Raw genomic sequence first — 20922 nt, forward strand, 5'->3', positions numbered from 1 at the left:
TTGTTTGCTATTATTTATCGATCTGTTGTATAAATCACTTTTGCAACCCTGCTGATACTTGGGGGAAAAGCACGCTTACTGGTGTGATATTGTGATTACAACTTACATCACAGGATATAAATAAAATAAGACAAAAGTTCATTGGAGAAATAACACCTGTGTATCTTGAATTTTAGGGGCATACAACTGCATACGTCACGCAGTGAAAGCAAAGTGAGGGACAAATTCAAAAATGTCAGCTCACACATCGTTAAAACATTAATTATGATATCATCATAGACAATTATATCTGACCACAATCTCACAACGTTTTTTATTCGCATTATTGGAAACGTCTATAGTGTAGAAGGCATATTATTTTGAGCATGTTCATTTATAGAACGGATAACTGGGATACAAAGTAAAACACCATAACACTATAAAACGATGTTTAAGTAATCGTTGCCCAGTAATCGACGAATAACTGTGATTGGTCCATCCTGACCAGCGATGAGTAAAGTAACACTTGTCACGTGACAGTGGCCCGCCAGCAAAAATATCATAGACCTCATAAAAAACATAACGCCTCTCTCTTTCAAATTACTAATAATCAGAGTTAAGTAAATCCATATGATTAATTAGTCCAATGTATGATCCTAAACAAAACAACAACACAAAATCCATAAATTGTGTCTTTATGACTTGTATGTGGTCATTTTAAAAGCCAAAAAGAGTCCATGCTAAACAAAATAATATACGAACTACAAATCCCATGAACCCTTGCGTGTGTACACCACTACGTCATCGGAACGAGCGGGAGGAAGAAACGGAGTACAGTACATCTGCACCAACAAAATCATATTAAACAACACCTGTAAGTACAAACTGGGTATTTATATGCTAAGTTTGTTCCGGAAATGAGTGTCGATATACTAGCTTTAAATAGACTGCGTCACTTGAGTCGTGTTTTGCGTGCTGATCATGCGTCAGCGTGTATCTGAAAACACATGTTCGTATAGAGATAGACACATATACATTTATGTAAATTGTAAACATACACGCATCACTTTAAGGGTGAACAACAGTGGTTACACTATTATGAATATATTTAACTTTTTAACATGCAAAGTAGGTTTACGTGGTATGAATTTATCAGTGAAGTTTAATTAATATGAATAACATATATTTAATAGCTAATTTACATGGTTAATAATAGTAAACTATTAAAATACATGAGAATGTTATCATATTAATATAATATACAAATTATTTGTAGTAATGAAGTGGGTTTGATTCTAATGTGTCAAATGTTATCTTTATGATTCACAAGAACTTTCTTGGTCGATGCAATCAAGTTATAAACTCGTGTGTTTATGTGTATTTTCTTCAGTTGGTGTCAAGATGGCATCAGATGATGTGGAAAATCTCGCCAACTCATTGGCCAAAACTCAAGTCGATGAGAGCGAGCTCAGTTATAAAGGACAAGGCCTTAAACTGGACAACGCTCAGTCTGGTGAGCTGCCGGTGATCTTTGAATTAAGCATGTCAATGCATGTTTCTGAAAGTATAACATAAGTAATGCTGTGTTGTGTGCAGTGGAGAAGATGGTGAAGGAGATTGAGGAGTTTGACGGTCTGCGTGCGCTCAGACTGGAGGGAAACACCATCGGCGTGGAGGCAGCGCAAACCATCGCTAAAGCCCTGGAGAAGAAGAGCGACCTGCAGGTGCATGTGCCAGATCATCTGGACTTATTCCCAAATCCTAAGCATCGTTTAAAACAGGAGTTCTCAACTGAAGGATAACAAACTGAAAAGATTAAAGGCAGCAGAAAAAAAACAATGCTAAATCATGTAATTTAATGCACCAAGTCATGCATCGTAATGACAGAAAAATGAAACAGCTTATTAACTTTTAAAAGGCATGAGAAGACAAATTACATGTATTCAGTTGTTGATGTCACAGACATTGTGTCAACACAAACAATACAATATTTTTCCACAAATGTATCTGTCATTTTCTATAATTAAGACATTATTTATTAGATATTTTATGTATTCGCATCACCATATCTGCTTAGGAAATCACTATAGTGTGTTTTGTGCATTGAATTATTGGCTGCCAAGATCAAGAAACCACATTTAGATGATAATATTCTGCTAATAATAATGTATGTGAAACACGATATTATATAGTGATGTAAAATTTAGAAACAAATAAAAACCTTCTCCTTTAACTGTTGATTTTCTCTCGAGTTAGTGCTGCCACTGGAGCGACATGTTTACGGGCCGCCTGCGAGCTGAGATTCCTCCAGCGTTGGTAAGATGGACACGTCATGATTTAATTCGACATTTTTAGAGCAAAGACTTTTAATAAAGTCTTTATCAAACCCAGTGTGCTCGTAGTTAGTAGTCGTGACTATAACAGTCTGTTTAATGCTTGTAAACGTTGCCTCCACAGAATTCTCTGGGCGATGCGTTAATCATGGCTGGAGCTCGGCTGAAGGTTCTGGATCTGAGTGATAACGCTTTCGGACCTGATGGTGTCAAAGGGATTGAGAAGCTGCTCAAGAGCACCGCCTGCCACACACTGCAGGAACTGCGTCTGAACAACTGTGGAATGGGCATCGGAGGAGGAAAGGTGGGCGGGGTTTATGATACTGATGTCATCATGTCCTGAAAAAGTGGGCGTCACTTTCATATTGCCATTTATTTTTTCTGGAAATTCGGTGTTACCTGCTGCTCTAGATCCTGGCGGCAGCTCTGACGGTGTGTCATAAGGAGTCGAGTGCACTTGGTGCCCCCTTGCAGCTGAAGGTGTTCATCGCTGGCAGGAACAGACTGGAGAACGATGGAGCTACAGCGCTGGCGCAGGCTTTCCAGGTGCTTAACCATATGAGAAATGACCCTGAACTACAATCTTTCAGAATAATAATGGTTATTTTCTTAATTTTCATAAATTTAGTACTTAAAATATACCTGATTGCTGACCTTTGTCATTAGATCCATTGTAGATGTTGTTTAGTTTCCTTCAGCTGATTAATTCTTTGGTGTTATTCATTGCCTCAGAGCTTGGAGTTTAACAGCAGATGGTGCTCTAATCAAGTTTTGATCCGCACACTCAAATGCTCATGAAGAAGAGTGCTGAAGAGTCATGTAATTTCTGAAAATCGATGCAGAATCATTTCTTGATTTATTTTCCCAGTCCTAGTTTTGGTCCATGATGTTGTCTTCTCCATTACTCATTACTTCAAAGTCCATTGGTCCATTGCTTTATTCTCTCAATTGGTGCACAGGTATTGGTCCAGTGGCTCATTGATATATGTCCTCCAGTGTAGGAGATAAAGCAATAGACCAACACCAATGGACCAATGGAGAAAATAAAGCAATGGGCCAATTGCTTCATCTTATCCATTGGTCCATTGGTTTATCTTCTCCATTGATTCATTGTTTTAACTTCTCCATTGGTCCATTGGTTTGTCTTCTCCATTGATCCATTGGTTTATCTTCTCCATTGGTCCATTGGTTTATCTTCTCCATTGGGTCCATTGGTTTATCTTCTCCATTGGTTTATCTTCTCCATTGGTCCATTGTTTATATCTTCCCCATTATCTCATTGGTTTATCTTCTCCATTGGTCCATTGTTTATATCTTCCCCATTATCCCATTGGTTTATCTTCTCCATTTGTCCATTGGTTTATCTTCTCCATTGGTCCATTGGTTTATCTTCTCCATTGGTCCATTAGTTTATCTTCTCCATTGGTCCAGTGGTTTAACGTCACCATTCTTCCATTGGTTTATCTTCTCCATTGATCTATTGGCTTTATCTTCTCAGTTGATTGGCAGTCTAGAGGAAGTGCACATGCCCCAGAATGGGATCAATCACCCAGGAGTCACAGCTTTAGCCACAGCAATGCAGCACAACCCACAACTGCGTGTCCTGAACCTCAACGACAACACTTTCACCAAGAGAGGAGCGATCGCCATGGCAGAGGTACACTGGAAAACAGATCTGTGGAATTATTAAAGAGTGTAAAATAAAAACTGCCCGAAAATAAAAACTAGCCCATAATTGATTAGTGTATGAAAACTGATGCTTCTTTCCTTCATTTCAAAGATGTTTGTTTGTTTGTTTGTTTGTTTGTTAGGCATTGAAACACCTGCGCAATGTGCAGGTGATAAATTTTGGTGACTGTCTTGTTCGGTCTGAAGGAGCCAGTGCCATAGCAGAGACCCTGAAAGAAGGACTGCCGATACTAAAGGTAGTTATAGGTGCTCAATATCTGTGCTATGTAGTTTTGGAGAAAGAGCTTTAACTGGTGACATGAAAAAGGTTAAATCACATGATCGTCTCTCTCTCACCAGGAGCTGAATCTGTCTTTTGGGGAAATCACAGAGGAAGCTGCGTTGGAAGTGGCTCGATCCGTACAGCATAAAGATCAGTTTGAAAAACTTGACCTGAATGGTACAAACACATGAAAAAAAAGAAAAGAAAATCACAGAATTTTCAGTAATTATCGGCAAACGTCTGAACAGTCAGTGATAGTTAATGACGCCCTGGTTAAGTCAATTTTGGTTCTAAAAAATATAGTGATGAACAGGTTACAAATCTGCAATTAGTCTCTTCAAAGACATTTAAAATGTAATTAAGATTAAACATAATGTCAGGCATGTGTATTTGTCTATTTGCTTGGAAAGTTAACACATAGCTATAATAATCTAAAACATAACACTGTTTAAATATGTTAAAATACACTAATAGTGATTAAAAAAATAATTGTGGGTTAATATAGTTAATTAAATTTAAAAAAAAAATTTAATTCAAATAAAATAAATGTTCATTGTAATATTAAAAAAGCTTTATTTAGTTTAACTAGACGTACTAAAATAACTGAAAATGAAATAAATAAACATAGCAAAAATTTGAAACATTTATTAAAGTTGAAAAAAAAATGTGTGTGTGTGTATATATATATATATATATATATATATATATCAACTAAGTTTAATAAAATTTTAAAGTATAATTTTAATTCCAAGTATAGACAAAACTCTATATCAATGGTAAGACTGGTTAATCGTAAACTACGACAAATAAAACTATTTTTGGTAATTGAAATAAAGAAGAAATAAATATTTGATGAATTATTTAAAATGAAAATTGAAAGTTTTAAGTTGAAACACTAAAATTATTAATTGGAAATAAATCAATAAACACTTAAATTGAAATAAAGGGTAAACTAAATCCAAAGAGTAATATAAAAAGCTAATAAAAAGACAAGCACAACAAAATTACTAAGACATTTTCTACAGTTACTGCAATTGAAAACATAAAAATAAAAGTTTCAAAATATTAATAAATTTTATATTTTTGATATTATAATATATTAAAACTAAAAAAGTTGAATACAAATTATATTAGTATACAAATATTGCTAAAATAACGTCACGGACGTCAACCTGTGTAATAAACAAAATAAATAAAAATAATACACATTGCAGCAACATCCACATCATCCATTTGGTTGTGTTTGTCTTTAGGTAACAGTTTCGGTGAAGACGGCTGTGATAAACTGCGAGATGTGATGGAGAAGATGAACATGGCAGACAAACTGGGCTCTCTGAGGTATCAAACACACCCCAAACTAAAAACTACATTGTGACCTTCATAACAGTTCAGAACGAGGATTAGAACGAGCTTTCGTTTCTCACATGATTTCGTATGAATTCCTTCTCATTTCACAGTGATGACGAGGGAGAACCTGAGGAAGATGACGATGAGGAGGAGGACGATGACGACGATGATGATGATGATGATGATGATGATGATGAAGACGTGGAGGAAGAAGAGGAAGAGGAGGAGGGAGAAGGAGAGGAAGAAAATAGTGAATTAAACCAGGTTTGATCAAACCGTAAATTCTTCCCGTTTGAAGCACAATTCAAATCAACATTACAAAACTGACAACACAAGTGAGAACTAAATAAATGTGTGTCTGTTTACTTAGTTCTCAACGCCGCCTTCAGCGCCTCGTACTCCAGACGTCTCCTCGTTCCTGAGCTTTCCGTCTCCAGACAAACTCCTGCGACTCGGTGCAAAGAGAAGCTTCCTCATCCAGCAACAGGTCCGTCTGTTCAGCTTGTGACTTTTACTATCTCTTAGATTAATTTCAGGGTTTACGTAGCTCTTAACAAGTTTTAACTCTGTTTAAGGCCTGAAAAGGTATTAAATTAGAGCATAAAGCTTTATATTCACAAACTTGTGGCATTCATTGTTGCAAAAATATCAATATCTTCCTTAGTATTTGTCTTTTTTTCCAATATAAAAAAATCTAAACCTCCTTAAATCAAGATACATTTACTTGAGATGCAAAATGAACTCTGATCAAAATGAAGTGAGTGTATAATTCAAAGAAAAAATAATTGACAGGTATTTGTTCTTGTTTGTTGCTCAATTCCTCAGAAAACAAGACTTCGTATGCTAAATTTGCAACTCCAGTAAATGTCTGTTGATTTAGGAATGTTTAGATATTTGTTGGAAAACGAGACAAAAATACTGATGCTCAATATGCGCGAATCGAATGATGAATTAAAGACTTTCTGGTCTGGATTTGTGGAAGGGTGATTTAAGGCCAGCACAAATCATGTTACTTAGCTAGTCTCTATAAAAAAAAAATCTTAACTTTACCTTCATTAAACCTGCAGAAACCCTGAATATTACCCCTTTTAGCAATCGTTCACACTTTCAAAAGTAACCGTAATTCATTGACTCATTTTTTCACAGTTATTTTGTAATTAAAATACGTAATTGTGTTACATGTAGCTAGTTACTCCTTGCGACAGTCCCAGTGCTGAGCGTCTGTGTGTTTTTCTGCAGGTGGACGTGTCGGACGTGAGTAAGACGGTGGAAGCGTTCCTGAAGATCTCGTGTGTGTATAAGGAAGACGACGCAGATGTGAAGTCAGCCGTGCTGGAGAGCATCGGTGAGATGAAGCTCCGTCAGACGTCTGCTGGACGATCTGAGACGTGTCTGAGTCTGATTCTCGTGTGTCTGTGTTTCAGACGCAGTGCTGAGTAAAGCCTTCCTCACACCCTCCTTCCAGGCCTTGAGTTTCATGTCCTCGTTGCTGGTGATGCTCGGGCTGTTGAAGGTACAAATGTGTAGTGCATTTAAAACTGAGCTAGGGGATTTTACATGTACAAGTTCTTTTCACTTGGAAATATCTTGTAACCAAAATAGGCTATGAATGCCATTTCATGTTTGTTTTATGTCATTTCAGTACTCTTACTGTGGCTAAATCATGCCATGTTCTCTAAAAAATTTTATCAGCATGTTTAAAAATTTTCATTTTTGTAGTATGTGACATTTAAAGTGTTAGTTCACCCCAAAATGAAGATTCTGTCGTTCCAAACACGTTAGACCTTTGTTCATCTTCGGAGCACAAATAAAGATATTTTTTATGAAATCTGAGAGCTCTCTAGACAACAACGCAACTGACATGTTCCCAGGTCCAGAAACATAGTAAATACATTGGTAAAACAGTCCATGTGATATCAGTCAAATTATTATTTTTTTCTCTCATTTCATTTCACCCTGAACCAAGTTTGAAAGCTCGCGTCCTAATAATAATGCAGTTGGTTTCATTACTCCCCATCAGAAGAACTGGTGGACCTGATGGTGGAAAGTGTGTTTTGATGTTCATCTCTCTCTCTCTCTCTCTCTGTGTAGAGTGAAGACAAGCTGAAGCCGGTGAAAGTCGTCCCAGGACATCTACAGTGTTTGGAGCATGCAGTGAAACAGAGTTACTTCCCTCGAGAACACATCACTGTGCTGAACGCTTTCATGGCCAGGTAATCCAACAAACAGAAGTGTTTGCGTTCATTAATTTTTTTTTGTTTTAATAACATCATTGGGTGTGTTTGATTATTTTATACACAGGCCGAATAAGTCTCTGGAGCCGTGCAGCAGTGCTCGAGATCGCCTGCAATCCACCCTGCAGAAACTCACACTGGAGAGCTGAACATTTCAGAAACACACGCGTGCTTAAGACTTGCAGCTGATTTTCAATATTAAACTGTCATAACATGTCTTGAAAACTCACCTGACTTCCTGCCTAGTTCATTTTCCATCTAAGCCAACATCCAGATTCATAAAATCAGTCTTAAACAGGGGAAAGTGTGGAAAACGGTGGCATTTTTTTTGTTGCAAAAACAACAAATGTGATTTTTATATATTTTTAAAATCATTTCAAATAACAGTCAATATCAAAACATAATTTATGCATTTGTAACTGCAGGTTAAAGCATTCATGCATTGCATTAAACTTCAGATGCAGCTTCTGTGATTCCTCTGCAATATATCTGAATGTTTGTGCTTCAGACATTATTTGTCATGTTGTAACGAAGGGTCAATGGAGTGAGGATTCATGTGCAGCTTTATTAAAAGGTTTCAAAGTAGTACAGGCAGGGTAAATCACCAGCAGACAGGGTAATCAGAGTCGAGGCAAAAGGCAGAGTCAAATAACAGGCTGAGAGTCGGGGCAGGCAGCAAACAGTCCAGAAATGAGAGAGACGGTTCAGGGTAAAAACATGGAAATCCAACAGAGAAATACAAGAGAACGCATAGAAATATCAGCCATGGGAAAAACAAGACTTCACCATTCATTTCCCAAAAAGTAATCAAAGTTTCAACAGATTCCAACAAAAGACAACTCACAGTTTTGATTAGCAGTTTCTCCTCATACATAACAAATATATTTTTATTCATTTGCTAAAACTGTTAATTTGCTAAAACTCTTATCACAATAGTGTATTTGTGGTTAAATCATTTGAAAATAAGCTACATCTCATTTCCTGTTTCACAATGCTTCGATGTGATATGGCGATATCATTTACACATTTAGACGACACAGTTTCACTGTGGTGTTATTTTGTAATCCAATCCCAGGATACAGCGGCTGAGTGAATGTGGTCTGGACTCTGTGGATGAGATTTATTGTGTCAGCGATGCTTAAAAACGACAGAGTTCCTGCGCTGTGATCCACATACACTCCTATTTTACGGCTGGACACCACAGGGAGCACAGTCCGAATGGTATTGTGTCTGAATGAGCAACTGGAGTTACAGCAGTACAGTCTCCAGGACTGATCATTATATCCAAATCGACTGTCACCCCCCTGCCCCTTCCTCTTGATGCTCTTATATGCCACTGCTATATGGACGCCCTCATTACCGCCGTACTCAACCTCCCAGTAACAGCGTCCACCGACACTCTCTGTACACAAGGCCTCTATCCAGTAGTCAAATCTGTCGGGATGATTGGGATATCTGTAATTACAGCTGGAGGAAGTGATCACTGTGTTGTCCTCGGACAGATGGAGACTTGGATATATTGTGTTCGAATCCAACACGAATGGATGGAAATCTGATAGAAACAAACACATGATCTGCATGTAAATAATAAATTAGCTGCTATTCCAGAAAGCATTTAAAATTAAGCTTTCATCAATCCTACTCGCTAAAAGGTTGGCTGTTTTATTCAGACGGCGGAGCAGTTCTGCCATATTGCATGTTGCAGTTTCTCCCATTCATAAGTAATATGAGTAAACTATCTTTGTATATCTATAGTCTTTGATATAACGCCTTTAGCATCAGTCGCTAGTCCACCTCTTGAGATCAGGGGAGTGAGGTTTAGCAGGACAGGTCTTTCTGGCCTCTGTTACACTAGCAGCAGTAATAAAACGCTTCAATCTCCTCCTCTAATGTTATGTTTAATGTGAAGGCTTGATCGATTGCAGCTGGCTCACCAATTCAGTCATGCTGTGTACTGCTTTAACACGATTAAACTGACTTGTCCAACTGCTATGGCTCTGTATCTACCTCTTGTGTTTAATTACATATCTGTCAATGATTGTCAGTGTTTGTGTGTGTTTTTAGAGGAACTCACATTGTAGAAACTCCTCTCTGGTCTCATATTCAGGAGCAATGATGACCTGGATGGCTTTCACTACAGACACCAAAACACATTTGCAGATTAATTCTCATGTCTGGAGGAAATTCATATTTAATGAATAAGTATGAATGAATGCATATAAATCTACCGGTTTCAGTCATGTGTTCTGTCTCCTCTCTGCAGAACTGCTGCAGTTTGTCTCTAAACTGAGAGACAGAGTTCACTACATCACTGAATGTCAGATGAGGACTGACACTGTATCCGTCTGTAGATCCAGAGACTGAAGCAGATGACAAACTCTACAGACACAAACACAGTGTTATCACAAAAGCTTGTTGAAGTCCTCAGTCCTGTGTTTGAGAAGATCTCTGTTACCTGGAGGAAATGAACATGATCCTGTGTGTGTGAAAGCTGCTTCAGCTCAGCGTCTCTCTTCTTCAGCTCATTGATCTCCTTCTCCAGTCGCTCCAGTTTGATTTCGGCTCGACTCACTGCAGCTCTTTCCTGATCTCTGATCATCTTCGTCACCTCCGAGCGACGTTTCTCAATGGAGCGGACGAGCTCAGTGAAGATCTTCTCACTGTCCTCCACTGCTGTCTGTGCAGAGCGCTGTTACAGGACACACAGCACAATACAGTGAGAGTGTTATTTGATGTACTACTTCATTTTCATTCCTTTCAGTTTTATAAAGTTATCATGGATTATTCCCTGTCTGAGGATGCAAACAACTTTCCCCTCAACTGTCAGTGTGTTACAAACGGGATATATCGCCCTCCGAAGGGCACTTCTGAGTGAAAACAAATTTAAGGGTCGTTCCAAACCAAAGTGCTCAAAACTGGCCACTTTAAAGACCCCTTTGGAATGAAGGATTTCGAAGGGTACAACCGATGGACACTTGGGGCTCCCATGATTCTTTGCATGATGATGGCACCTCTGTGTGGGCATGTGATGATGACGCAGAAGGACACTTCAAGAAACATCTGTTTGGTCCCCTACACCCTTCATCCCTTCAAAAGCTCTCACTCTGGAGGATTAACCCTTTGAAGGGATTAGGGCTCAGGGATGACCCCTTCCGAATGCAACACTGAATGTATCATAAAATGGTTCTTTACTTTAAACTTTTCAAGAGGTTGCATACTACTGATATCTTGTGTTCAGGATGGGAAATGTGCCTTTGCACCCAGACATCCCAGCCATTTTTTAACCATTTTATATAATAATTCAATTTGTGCTATTAAAACTATATAAAAATGTAATTGTGTTTACACACAGTTTGAATAATTTAGTCTGTGAATAAATGTATGAAAGGTAAGCAAGGCCCAAACTTTGGATGTTTGATAAAAGTCCTGGTCTGAAGACATCTGCATTCCCTTATTCAGTTATATTCATAATATGTGGTGCAACAATTACATTTTCATGCTTGTTTCATCTTTCAAACATTTGACTGAATAAATTAATATGTTTTCTTTCTTTGCATTTATTCCATTCGCTCTTTTCAGATCTGACCTTATGAGACGCCACAGCTTCCTTCAGCTCCTGAATGTCTTTCTCTTTCTTCTGGATTTTCTGGTTAAGTTTTATCTGCGTCTCCCCCAAATGTTTCTGCATGTAACAGAGAGACTTTAGGTTCAGCTTTTCCTCGGGATGCATTAAATCACCAGACTCTGTCCTAAAAAAGCACTGTGTTCGTTCTGACTTTCATCTTTTTCACTGTAAAGACAATAAATCTCAAAAACCCCCAAACTTTTGGAGATGATCCCGAATATCTCCCACTACTCAAATACACAGACAGCCAAGCAACAGATGGCACAACCATTTGGTAATTTATGTTCCTGCTGATAACTCAGGAACTGCATTAGTTAATATGTTTTGAGTGTTCATGAATATGATCAAAGGGATTTCCATTACCTGTTTCTCTGTCCTCGCTGCTGAAGTTGATACCGTGTCATGATTTCTGTGTTCGTCCACTAAACACAGCATACAGATACATCGCTGGTCAGTACGGCAGTAAATCTCCAGTATTTTACCATGTCGAGAGCACATCATGTCCTGCAGTCGTCCAGTGGCGTCCATCAGATCGTGTCCTTTACCTCTGAAGAGACTCTCATGCTGATCAAGATGATTCTGACAGTAAGAGCTTCGACAGTCCAGACAGGATTTCACTGCTTTCTGTTTAATCCCAGTGCAGGAGTCACACTGAACATCTCCAGATCCAGTGTGAACAGAAGCAGGAGCAGCAGCTTGGCTCCTCGTCTTCTTCAGCTTCTCCACCATCTCAGCGATCACCAAGTTCTTACCTAAACCAGGTCGTGGTGTGAAGGACTGTTTGCATCAGTGTTAATTTCGTTGACTAAATATTTTCGTCATTATTTTCGTCACGAATATATTTTTGCGGACGAAAACGAAACGAAAACTAAAATAGAAGGCACTGATGGAGACTAAAACTATGACTAAATTGATTGACATTATCGTCAACGAATAAAGGACGAGACGAAAATAGACTGTGACGAAAATCAAATCAGCAGACGGGAGAGATGCGAGGAATCAACAAAATAACCGGCAAAACGGAACAGACTGCATGAGAGAAGAGAACCAATCCGAGCCTGACTTATTGAGACGTGAAGCGAAGGTTTACAGTTTTTAAATGAGCTCCCGGGAAGACGGCATTCGAAGAGGTGATGTCTAAAAGAGCGACAAAATGTCCACAGCTCACTTCACGTTTGACGACGAACAAAACAAAACAAAGCGTAAAGCACGCGGAGCGCTCATTCATGGCAAGGACACAACCAATTTGACATTTTCTCAAATGTAATTTCACAACGATGTTCTTTTGTTTATTGAGCTAAGCAAAATTGGAATAGTGCAGTGCGTAGATGTTGTAGCATTAAATATTACGAACTGAAAAGTACTGTAAAATAGCCCCTTCTTCAAGTTAGATGAGAGCACAATACTAATACGTAATATTATGATAAATACATTTGATTAATACTAATGTTTAGTATATTTTATAATGTTCTACTTGTTGACAATATCACAAATATTTCTATATTAGTCATGTGAAACGTGAATGTTCACATCCTATCATTATACATACTAATCTAGCAATAGTGTAGTATTTAAAACATACAATATTGTTAGACAAATGAATACCTTATAAAATCTTGTTACTTTTTTTTATCCACCTAGCTGCCAACTTATTAAATATTTACTTTAAATGTATGCACTTATTGTTCAGCTCAGCTGTAAGCTTTAAGGTCCTGGACCTAACGTTATTTTTCTTTTATTGATGGTCAATTGGCAGCTAGTTATTGTTTACATTATCATGACAGTGTTTGTTGCTGCATAAAAGCTTTTGAATCGAAATAAAGACACAGTTGTGTTGAAATAAAGTTGAATTTGTGTTTTATATATTTTGGTTAAGTTTGTTTCCTATACCAGCTGTAAAAAATTGTCTATTAAATCTGTTATTGATTTTAGTCTTATTTTAGTCGACTAAAATACCAAGCAATTTTAGTCGACTAAAATACCAAGCAATTTTAGTCGACTAAAATAAGACTAAAATTAAAACAAATCAGATGACTAAAACTTGACTAAAACTAAAAAGAATTATAGTCAAAAGACTAAGACTAAAACTAAATTAAAATTTAGTGTCAAAATTAACACTGGTTTGCATAAAGGACATCTGTGGATTCCCTTCTGATCGAAATCCCAGACATCTGTGATGCATTTCTTACAGTAATTGTGTCCACAGGGAACCGTCACTGGATCCTGCAGGAGATCCAGACACACTGAACAAATGAACTGCTCCCGATCCACTGAAATACTGGCTTCTGCCATTTCACTGTATGAACACAGACAGAGATTATATGCAGCTCAACAGTTCACGTCCTTCTTCCTGATCACAGTACATTCTTGCGAAACAGGGTTTTCTGTAGGGTGTGACTTACTGTGAGGTTACTGGAGTGTTTTTTTATTTATTTTAATTTTTATGAAGGTGTTGCAGTATATGCACTGTCAAAAAAAAAAAAAAGATACAAAAGCTGTGACTGTGGTACCATTTAAAATGTGGCAACACAAATGAAATTGCAACTTGATTAAATCGCGATTAAATCATTTAGTGCAATTATGAAATCAAGAAAGCTGTTATGTGCGGTCACTCAGGGCTTTCTTGCCAGTGTTAAAGTCAGCAAAAAAGCCTCTAAAAACCTCTAAAACAGCTCCAAAACTAGAAGAAACCCTTAAATATAGAGCCAAATACAGCTGGGAACTCACCGGTTGATTTCAGAGTCTGATCTTATACCTGTATGTGAAAAAAATCATAATAATCACAATTTAGGTGATTTTTGATTGCCTCTTCAGTTTAATGAAGGACAAATGATCCATCGGTCAAGCTTTAGGCTACTGATCCGTGATGAGAAGAGGTGCAAACTCTTTCTTTTATAGATCAGGTGACTACAGGGAGCACAAGTCCATGTTCATATAAGTCGAGCTAAAAGCACGTGCTTTCCTTGTAGATACTGTATATAGATGCTACAAATTTTATATTATTGCACCTGAAGTTTTGTGTTTGTTTTACTCCGTAATGCACATTATGATTTTATCTTCTGATATATTTATACATCACATGAAGCACAAGACGTCAAGATGAAATAACCAAATTTACAGAAAATAGCTATATGAAGATAAGGAGCCTGATATGTTTATGCATCTAAATAATCCCACATTAGATGTAATACGAATCATTTAATACATATGATTTCAGTGTAATAAAAGTGTACAGTGAGCAGAACTAAAAGTGTTTGATTAAAAATCAAACGCATTTAATGGCTGCCGTCGAAGAATAAAATAGTAATAATGTTAAATGTTATAATAAAATAATAAAAATGTTATCATCTTATATCATCTAACATTCCATAATGTACTGATTCTGTGCGGATGGTCAAATTATACTTTGGCCTTTATCAGTGGCGCACGAGATGCGATGACAATAATAAAGTGTCATTGCATTATAAGTTTGTTGTTAACATATACAGTTGAAGCAACTAGATGCAGCAGTGCTGAGATGTTCAATCTAAATATTGCGGCAAAAAAGAGAATGTGGAGAAGATCTTGTTTACATCAAAACTGAAACCAAGCCATTCACACAGAACGCTTATTTCACGAATTTCTAGAGAGGGACATCTTCTATTATCATTGCACTCGTGTCTCGTACAATAGAGCCGCATGTTTAGAAGCACATGTAAAATAAAGGTGGGTTCAGTTTTTTTCTAAAACATATCTTGAGACTTTATGGTGGGTTTTTCCCATCCTACTGCATCTCATGTTTAAATGAAAATTTACTCTGTGTGATTGTCTTTCACCCCTTTGAATTAAACTATGCATGCACACATGATGCTGTTTTGTTTATAGTTCTTTAAGCTACTTAATTATTATTGGTTTATAAACATTATTTTAAAAAATATGCACTTTTTTTCAGTCATATTTTCTTATGCTTTGAATAAACGTAAAAATTATGCATTTTAAATTCGAATATAATTCGTATTTTATTTATTTGCAAATTCGAAATGTAGTTTTATTTAAAAAAATAAAATAAAAAAAGCAGATACAAAAAGAATACAAAAGAATACAAATGGATTAAACTACTTAATTTAGCGAGTATACCAGGATTGACAACATCTGGTTTGATACCTTGCAGAAGACATTTTGTAAAAAATAAAAAATAAAAAATAAAAAACAACTGCACACACACACGCACACACACACACACACGCACACACACACACACACACACACGCACACACACACACACACACACACACACACACAAAGATAATTAACAAAATTAAGCTCTCATTTAAGTATATCCATAAAGTCAAAAGGTAATCTAATAATGTGGTCTAAGTTTAAATATTAGAAAAATAAATACATATTAGGACGTCTTGCTCTACCAAATGTGGACATCTCTGAAGAATGATCCTTCAACAAAACCGAAACTAACGCATTCAGAATGAGACAAACACTCAAAACAGCGTCAGAACGTGACGATCCTCTCGATAAAGAGCAAACAGTGTGTACTCACGGGTAACTGAAGACAGGGACCCAGCTGAAATTCACACGAGGAGGCCTTATTAACTCTGCCCCAGGGCACAGTTACGTCTAAAACCTGTCCCTGCTTTTTAGTCACCTGTAGCAGGAGAAAATATCCCAAAACATCGCGTTCTGCGTCTGCGTGAACTCGCGCTCTCTGCTCGTGTAGTCACCTGACCTACATTAAAGTTACAAAGTTCATTACTCAGTGTCAATATCAATTATAATATATATTGAAAAAGCACATGAGTAAAAAAAAACGCCGGTGTGAATTTTACGTATTATGAACATGCAGAAAAATACGATGTTTTGGAGTAGCAGGAATAATGATCCCATGACAAAATTCAGCTTTTCAAAAGTTCACTCACCCTGCAGTATAAATGATTACTTACTGTATTTATTAAATGTGACAAATTCCTTATTCGTTTGCAAGGGTAGTCTTGCTAATGTGCACGTGACCTAGCGGTGCGTGTTTACTTTCAGTTTCATTCTCTGCCGCTATCTGCTGTGAGTGTAAATGCGCGTGCACGAATGTATTGATTTATTGGTTTCTTTCGATCCATGTCTGATTGGTGTCATCAGTCCATAGTTCAGTTCATTTAAAAAGAATGCATAAAGATGTATACTGAGGTAAATATTTATGTTTACTGTATACAGTTGGATTCTGATATTTTATTCGTTTATTTCAGACTAAACCACATTTTGCCACCTCTGTTAAATCAATAACTGTACAATGCTGGGTGATGTTTAGTGGCACATCCTGAAGAGATATATGATCATGATATTCTCATGTAAATAATACCACATTAGATGCAATATCAATAACACATGCATATTTTATTTTTGATAGTGTGAATTATGTGAAATGCAAAAGACAATGCTTTCGATTGTGCAAGAAAAGGTATAAGGTATACATTATTTACTGTGTAATGTATTGTGTTATTACCTATAAACAATAACAAATTACTGTCTTTTTTTCTAAAAGCTTTAAATTCATGACAAAATAATATTACTTGTTGTGTTACAAATGTCAAATATGGGTCATGTAAGATGTAATTTTACATCTATCAACTAATAATCTATCAAATCATCTGAGTTGGATGTATTGTGCATATATAAGTAAATAAATGAAATGATTCCTTGACTGTAAGCCTAAATAAATAGGTCTATGCAGGAGGCGCTGGTTTTCTGCTGTACTGTGTTTCCTCGCCGCTGGGAGGCGCCTGTGTTCACTTTTATTCTCCTCTGAGGCGCTGTACTGTTTTGATGATGTCTGTGATTGTCCATATTAAGACAAAGACACGGTTAAACGCTGTGTACATTCTGTCGCAACTAATTTGCTGAGAGACATAATGTCCTAAACACAGTGCACAAACATGTTTCTTTAACAATTTGGGAAACATTTATTTTATAGGGGTGAAAATGAACTGTAAAAAGTAGGACAGTCTTGTGTGTGTTATCAATAAGGTTGCTCTTGTACAGGTTAAAGTATGCCACAGTTGTGTTAGTAAAGATGCTTGACACTTACAAATGATTTCTTGGGGGAAAAAAAGGTTTTTAAAAATGGTCAGTTCGCTAAATCAGAAACATAAAACAAACATTTCATAAAAGTTGTCATAAAACCTAAAACTAAAAAGCGTTCTTAGGACAACTGAGCAACTTTTTGATCCACTTCAAATGATGACTACTGTATTAATAATACTAGTAACAATTGATTCGATCTTGACCAGGGGTTTAGTTACCCTTTAAATCAGAATAGTCCTAACCGAAGTAATGTCAGACAGATGCATGAAGTTTTTGTCTGAAAATAAGAATGGAAATTGATGACATACAGCACAACTTATGTGTCATTTAATAAAATAATAGTAAAAGCGAATCTCAATTTTACAAAATGTTTTACACTCTGAAAGAAAGGGAATAGATGAGCTCCAGTGTAAAGCAGATAAATCCACTCTGAACCAGTTCTGCAGTGAGACGGTCGTGTGCGCGCTCTCGTGGACGAGCTCAGTGCTGTCAAAACAGATTGTAGACTAACATTTGATTAATATAATCTATATTCTATAATTTATAATATGATCTACTCTACGGCTCTCCTAATTTTTCACACAACTAAAAAAAAGAAACTATTTTCATCAGTGATTATTAAAAGGCGCGGGATTTCTTCTGACTAAATAAACAATGAAAGAGAACATTTGGATTTTCAGAAAGAAAAAAAAAATATATATATATATATATATATATATATATATATATATATATATATATATATATATATATATATATATATATATATATATATATATCAGTAAACATTTGGGAAAGACGTTCTTCGGTGAACGAGGTGTTGAGGTAGACCAGGGTTATTAAATTTAGTTTCCTCTTAGAATCGATCATTGGGCGATGACTTTTACAATTTGATGTTAAAAACAAATGATTTTACAGGAATAAAATATATTTGTTAAATGGTTGAAAGCAGTGGGCTCATTTTAGCCCAAGTCCAAGATAGTTTTGTTTTTAACTGTAACTAAAAAAAAAAAAAAAAAAGACCAAGAACAAGATTAAGCCAAGAGCTCATACACTTGCTAGAAGGGTTTTGAAAAAGCCATTTTATTGCATCATTACACCAACGATTTATGACAACTCTCTCCAGGTATAATTAAGGAGTTGCAGAGACAGAGAACATAACATCACAAAGTCATAATTGGGAGACGATGAGAATGAGAGAGAGAAATGCTCTATCTATCCATACATAATCAATAATAGTAAATTTCTCTCACTTCCCAGCAGTGTGCGCGAAAACAAGCAGAAGCTGAGCACGAGCTTCGAGGAGGAGATCGCTCTCGTTCAAATCCGTTCTCCTTCGCTCTTTCAGAGAATCAAATATGACGTCACAGAGTGTTACACGTGATCAGAGGTAGTCATGGAAGCGTTCCATGTTTTTAAAAAACTCCCGCCAAACTGTCGATTCCCGCCCCCGCGCAGCCGTGGTCAGCGTTTACAGTGTGTGCGTGAGAGAAACCGTCAACCCTCCACCAATCATGCCCTGAACATTAATAAAGACACATATACTGAAAAGAAAAGAGGAACAGAACATATCCAAATAGTAGATTTAAGGCGATAGTGCATAGTGCCATGTCTAAATGAGTTCGTGCAATGCCTACTTGATCCTTATTCCTTCAATCTGCTGCAACAGTGCTAGAAACCCCTCCATTTTATTGCTTAAAACAGTCTTTGCCATTTCACGTGCATATACGGTAGCATGAAAATCTCTAATATTTTCAGTGCTGGTTTGATTTACTAAGCATTCATGTGTGAAGCCCAAAAGCATAACTGTAGCATAGTATCTATAATTCTCATCACAATCTATTATTTACCAGCAGAGGTGCAAGAGAGCAAGCGCTATGTTCATCCTTATCCCATTATAAAAACGTACGGATAAAATACAGTTTCGTAGAAAGCAATTTTGCTTTGGTCCCCTTCAATAAGTTCTCTTCTTCACCATTTTTATTTTTTATCCTTTTACTTCAGTTAGAAAAATAGATCCGGAATTGGGACTACAATTGACGGAATGCGCCCTTACAAAAATATCATTCCGTTCTTTTTTATTCTAGACATTGACAAATTTGGTCCTCTGTGTGAGTGAAGCTGTCGTGGGTGTGATTGTCAGGAGAACCATTGTGTGTGTGCGAATACACTATGGCACTAAAATAAGAACAAAAAACTAAAATCGACGAAGTATCTCTGAGTTTTCATGGACGTTGCTGTCCAAGACTTTTGTGTATGTGTGTGTGTGTGTGTGTGTGTGTTTGTGAGGGAATGCTGCGGTTCGGCTTCTTTCACTCGGGTTTAGGTTCGGGGGTTTCAATCTTGGCCTCGGGGTCTTCGTCGCTCTCGATTCCCGAGCGGCTGACAATGCGGCGCATGGTGAAGGGCAGATCACCACGTCTGGACACAAAAGACGCACATTTCAATGTCAGACATACATTTGATCACATGCATGCCTCATTAAGACAACATACTTTAATTGCGATATTAATAAGAATTATAGAACAACTGAATAATAGCATAGAAATTCAGAAAAATAAAGTTTAGAGAAATGGATGAAATAATAGAAATAGTACAATAAATTAATATATGAACATAATTTGTAGTCATTGGAATTAATATTAGGAATTTCACCATTTTAGCTTTTGAAAAATTCTTGTTTGTTTAGTTTTCATTTTATCGAGAATATATTAATTTATATAATATATATGATGGAGAAACTATGCAAGGCAAAATAAACCATGTGAATGATTTAATGTTATAAATAAATTTTCAATTTAATTTGAGTGAAATGTTGTCTTCGTTATTTATATTAGTCGTAGTTTAGTACTTCAAATTAAAATCAAAATGTTTTTTTTTAAATGTCCATATAATTTTTAAGCAATTTCTTAAACTTAATTTCAGTTAGTATTTTAAATAATTGAACTTCAAAATATAATTCATTATTCAAACGTCTATAATCTTTAATATGCATTTTTATATTTATAATAAAATTTTAGTTTTAGTACTTTAACTTAAACTAAACACAAATTATAAATATGATCTAAATTTTAGCTATAATGCAATTTTTGTTAACATTTATTTTATATAAAGTAACAAAAATTTCTTTTTTTAAATCATTTTAGTAATTTTAATACTTTAAATAAAATTAGAGATTAAGTGATTTCTAATGATTTGTCTAAATGAAAATGAGACTGTCTTAGCATCTAGATGAATTTTTTTCCAAGTAATGAAAGTGTATTTTTAAAATGGTTTGTTATTTTAGTTAACTTTAATAACACTGATTTGAACGTGCAATAATTCTGAAGAAATGTAAAAATGAGTAAATAAATAAATAATAATCTCAATTCTAAAACTGCTCAAAAC

At 36.2% G+C, this 20922-nt stretch overlaps 3 protein-coding genes and 1 long non-coding RNA gene across 8 annotated transcripts in view; 1 reads left to right on the forward strand and 3 right to left on the reverse strand.

Annotated features, from left to right (window-relative positions):
* Positions 1-718: 718 nt before the first annotated feature.
* Positions 719-20922, forward strand: part of rangap1a (RAN GTPase activating protein 1a) — a 321818-nt gene continuing 301614 nt past the window's right edge. For 2 of the 3 annotated variants that reach the window (XM_052551056.1, XM_052551055.1), the window contains exons 1-16: positions 719-853; positions 1370-1492; positions 1576-1703; positions 2236-2295; positions 2437-2616; positions 2724-2858; positions 3811-3969; positions 4124-4237; positions 4341-4440; positions 5517-5601; positions 5721-5874; positions 5981-6097; positions 6850-6955; positions 7035-7123; positions 7702-7823; positions 7912-8009. In XM_052551056.1, coding sequence (XP_052407016.1) covers positions 1381-1492; positions 1576-1703; positions 2236-2295; positions 2437-2616; positions 2724-2858; positions 3811-3969; positions 4124-4237; positions 4341-4440; positions 5517-5601; positions 5721-5874; positions 5981-6097; positions 6850-6955; positions 7035-7123; positions 7702-7823; positions 7912-7993 — 1743 coding nt within the window. In that variant the 5' untranslated portion in view covers positions 719-853; positions 1370-1380 and the 3' untranslated portion in view covers positions 7994-8009. Of the gene's footprint in view, positions 854-1369; positions 1493-1575; positions 1704-2235; positions 2296-2436; positions 2617-2723; positions 2859-3810; positions 3970-4123; positions 4238-4340; positions 4441-5516; positions 5602-5720; positions 5875-5980; positions 6098-6849; positions 6956-7034; positions 7124-7701; positions 7824-7911; positions 8074-20922 lie in introns of those variants that run through there. The other variant, XM_052551054.1, reaches the window with a different exon arrangement.
* On the reverse strand, positions 1821-2856 carry LOC127952635 (uncharacterized). Its single transcript, XR_008153002.1, has 2 exons — positions 2712-2856; positions 1821-2651 (listed from the first exon to the last, which is right to left on the reverse strand). It is a non-coding gene; the product is annotated as an uncharacterized LOC127952635 (long non-coding RNA).
* Positions 8390-16462, reverse strand: LOC127952536 (tripartite motif-containing protein 16). Of its 2 annotated transcripts, XM_052551099.1 has the most exons (10): positions 16404-16462; positions 16004-16189; positions 14197-14224; positions 13588-13765; positions 11833-12246; positions 11431-11526; positions 10300-10533; positions 10073-10223; positions 9919-9978; positions 8390-9396 (listed from the first exon to the last, which is right to left on the reverse strand). In XM_052551099.1, exons 4-10 carry the CDS (start codon positions 13759-13761, stop codon positions 8864-8866), a joined length of 1662 nt encoding a protein of 553 aa, XP_052407059.1. In that variant the 5' UTR covers positions 13762-13765; positions 14197-14224; positions 16004-16189; positions 16404-16462; the 3' UTR covers positions 8390-8863. The 2 variants fall into 2 exon arrangements, with proteins under 2 accessions (XP_052407059.1, XP_052407058.1); XM_052551098.1 differs by lacking the exon at positions 14197-14224 and having other exon boundaries at positions 16404-16460.
* LOC127952501 (myosin-9) overlaps positions 18595-20922 on the reverse strand; it is a 43515-nt gene continuing 41187 nt past the window's right edge. For both annotated transcript variants that reach the window (XM_052550980.1, XM_052550979.1), the window contains one exon: positions 18595-19956. In XM_052550980.1, coding sequence (XP_052406940.1) covers positions 19848-19956 — 109 coding nt within the window. In that variant the 3' untranslated portion in view covers positions 18595-19847. The remainder of the gene's footprint in view (positions 19957-20922) is intronic.

Source organism: Carassius gibelio, chromosome B3, assembly GCF_023724105.1.
Source record: "Carassius gibelio isolate Cgi1373 ecotype wild population from Czech Republic chromosome B3, carGib1.2-hapl.c, whole genome shotgun sequence".
Classification (NCBI taxonomy): Eukaryota; Metazoa; Chordata; class Actinopteri; order Cypriniformes; family Cyprinidae; genus Carassius; species Carassius gibelio.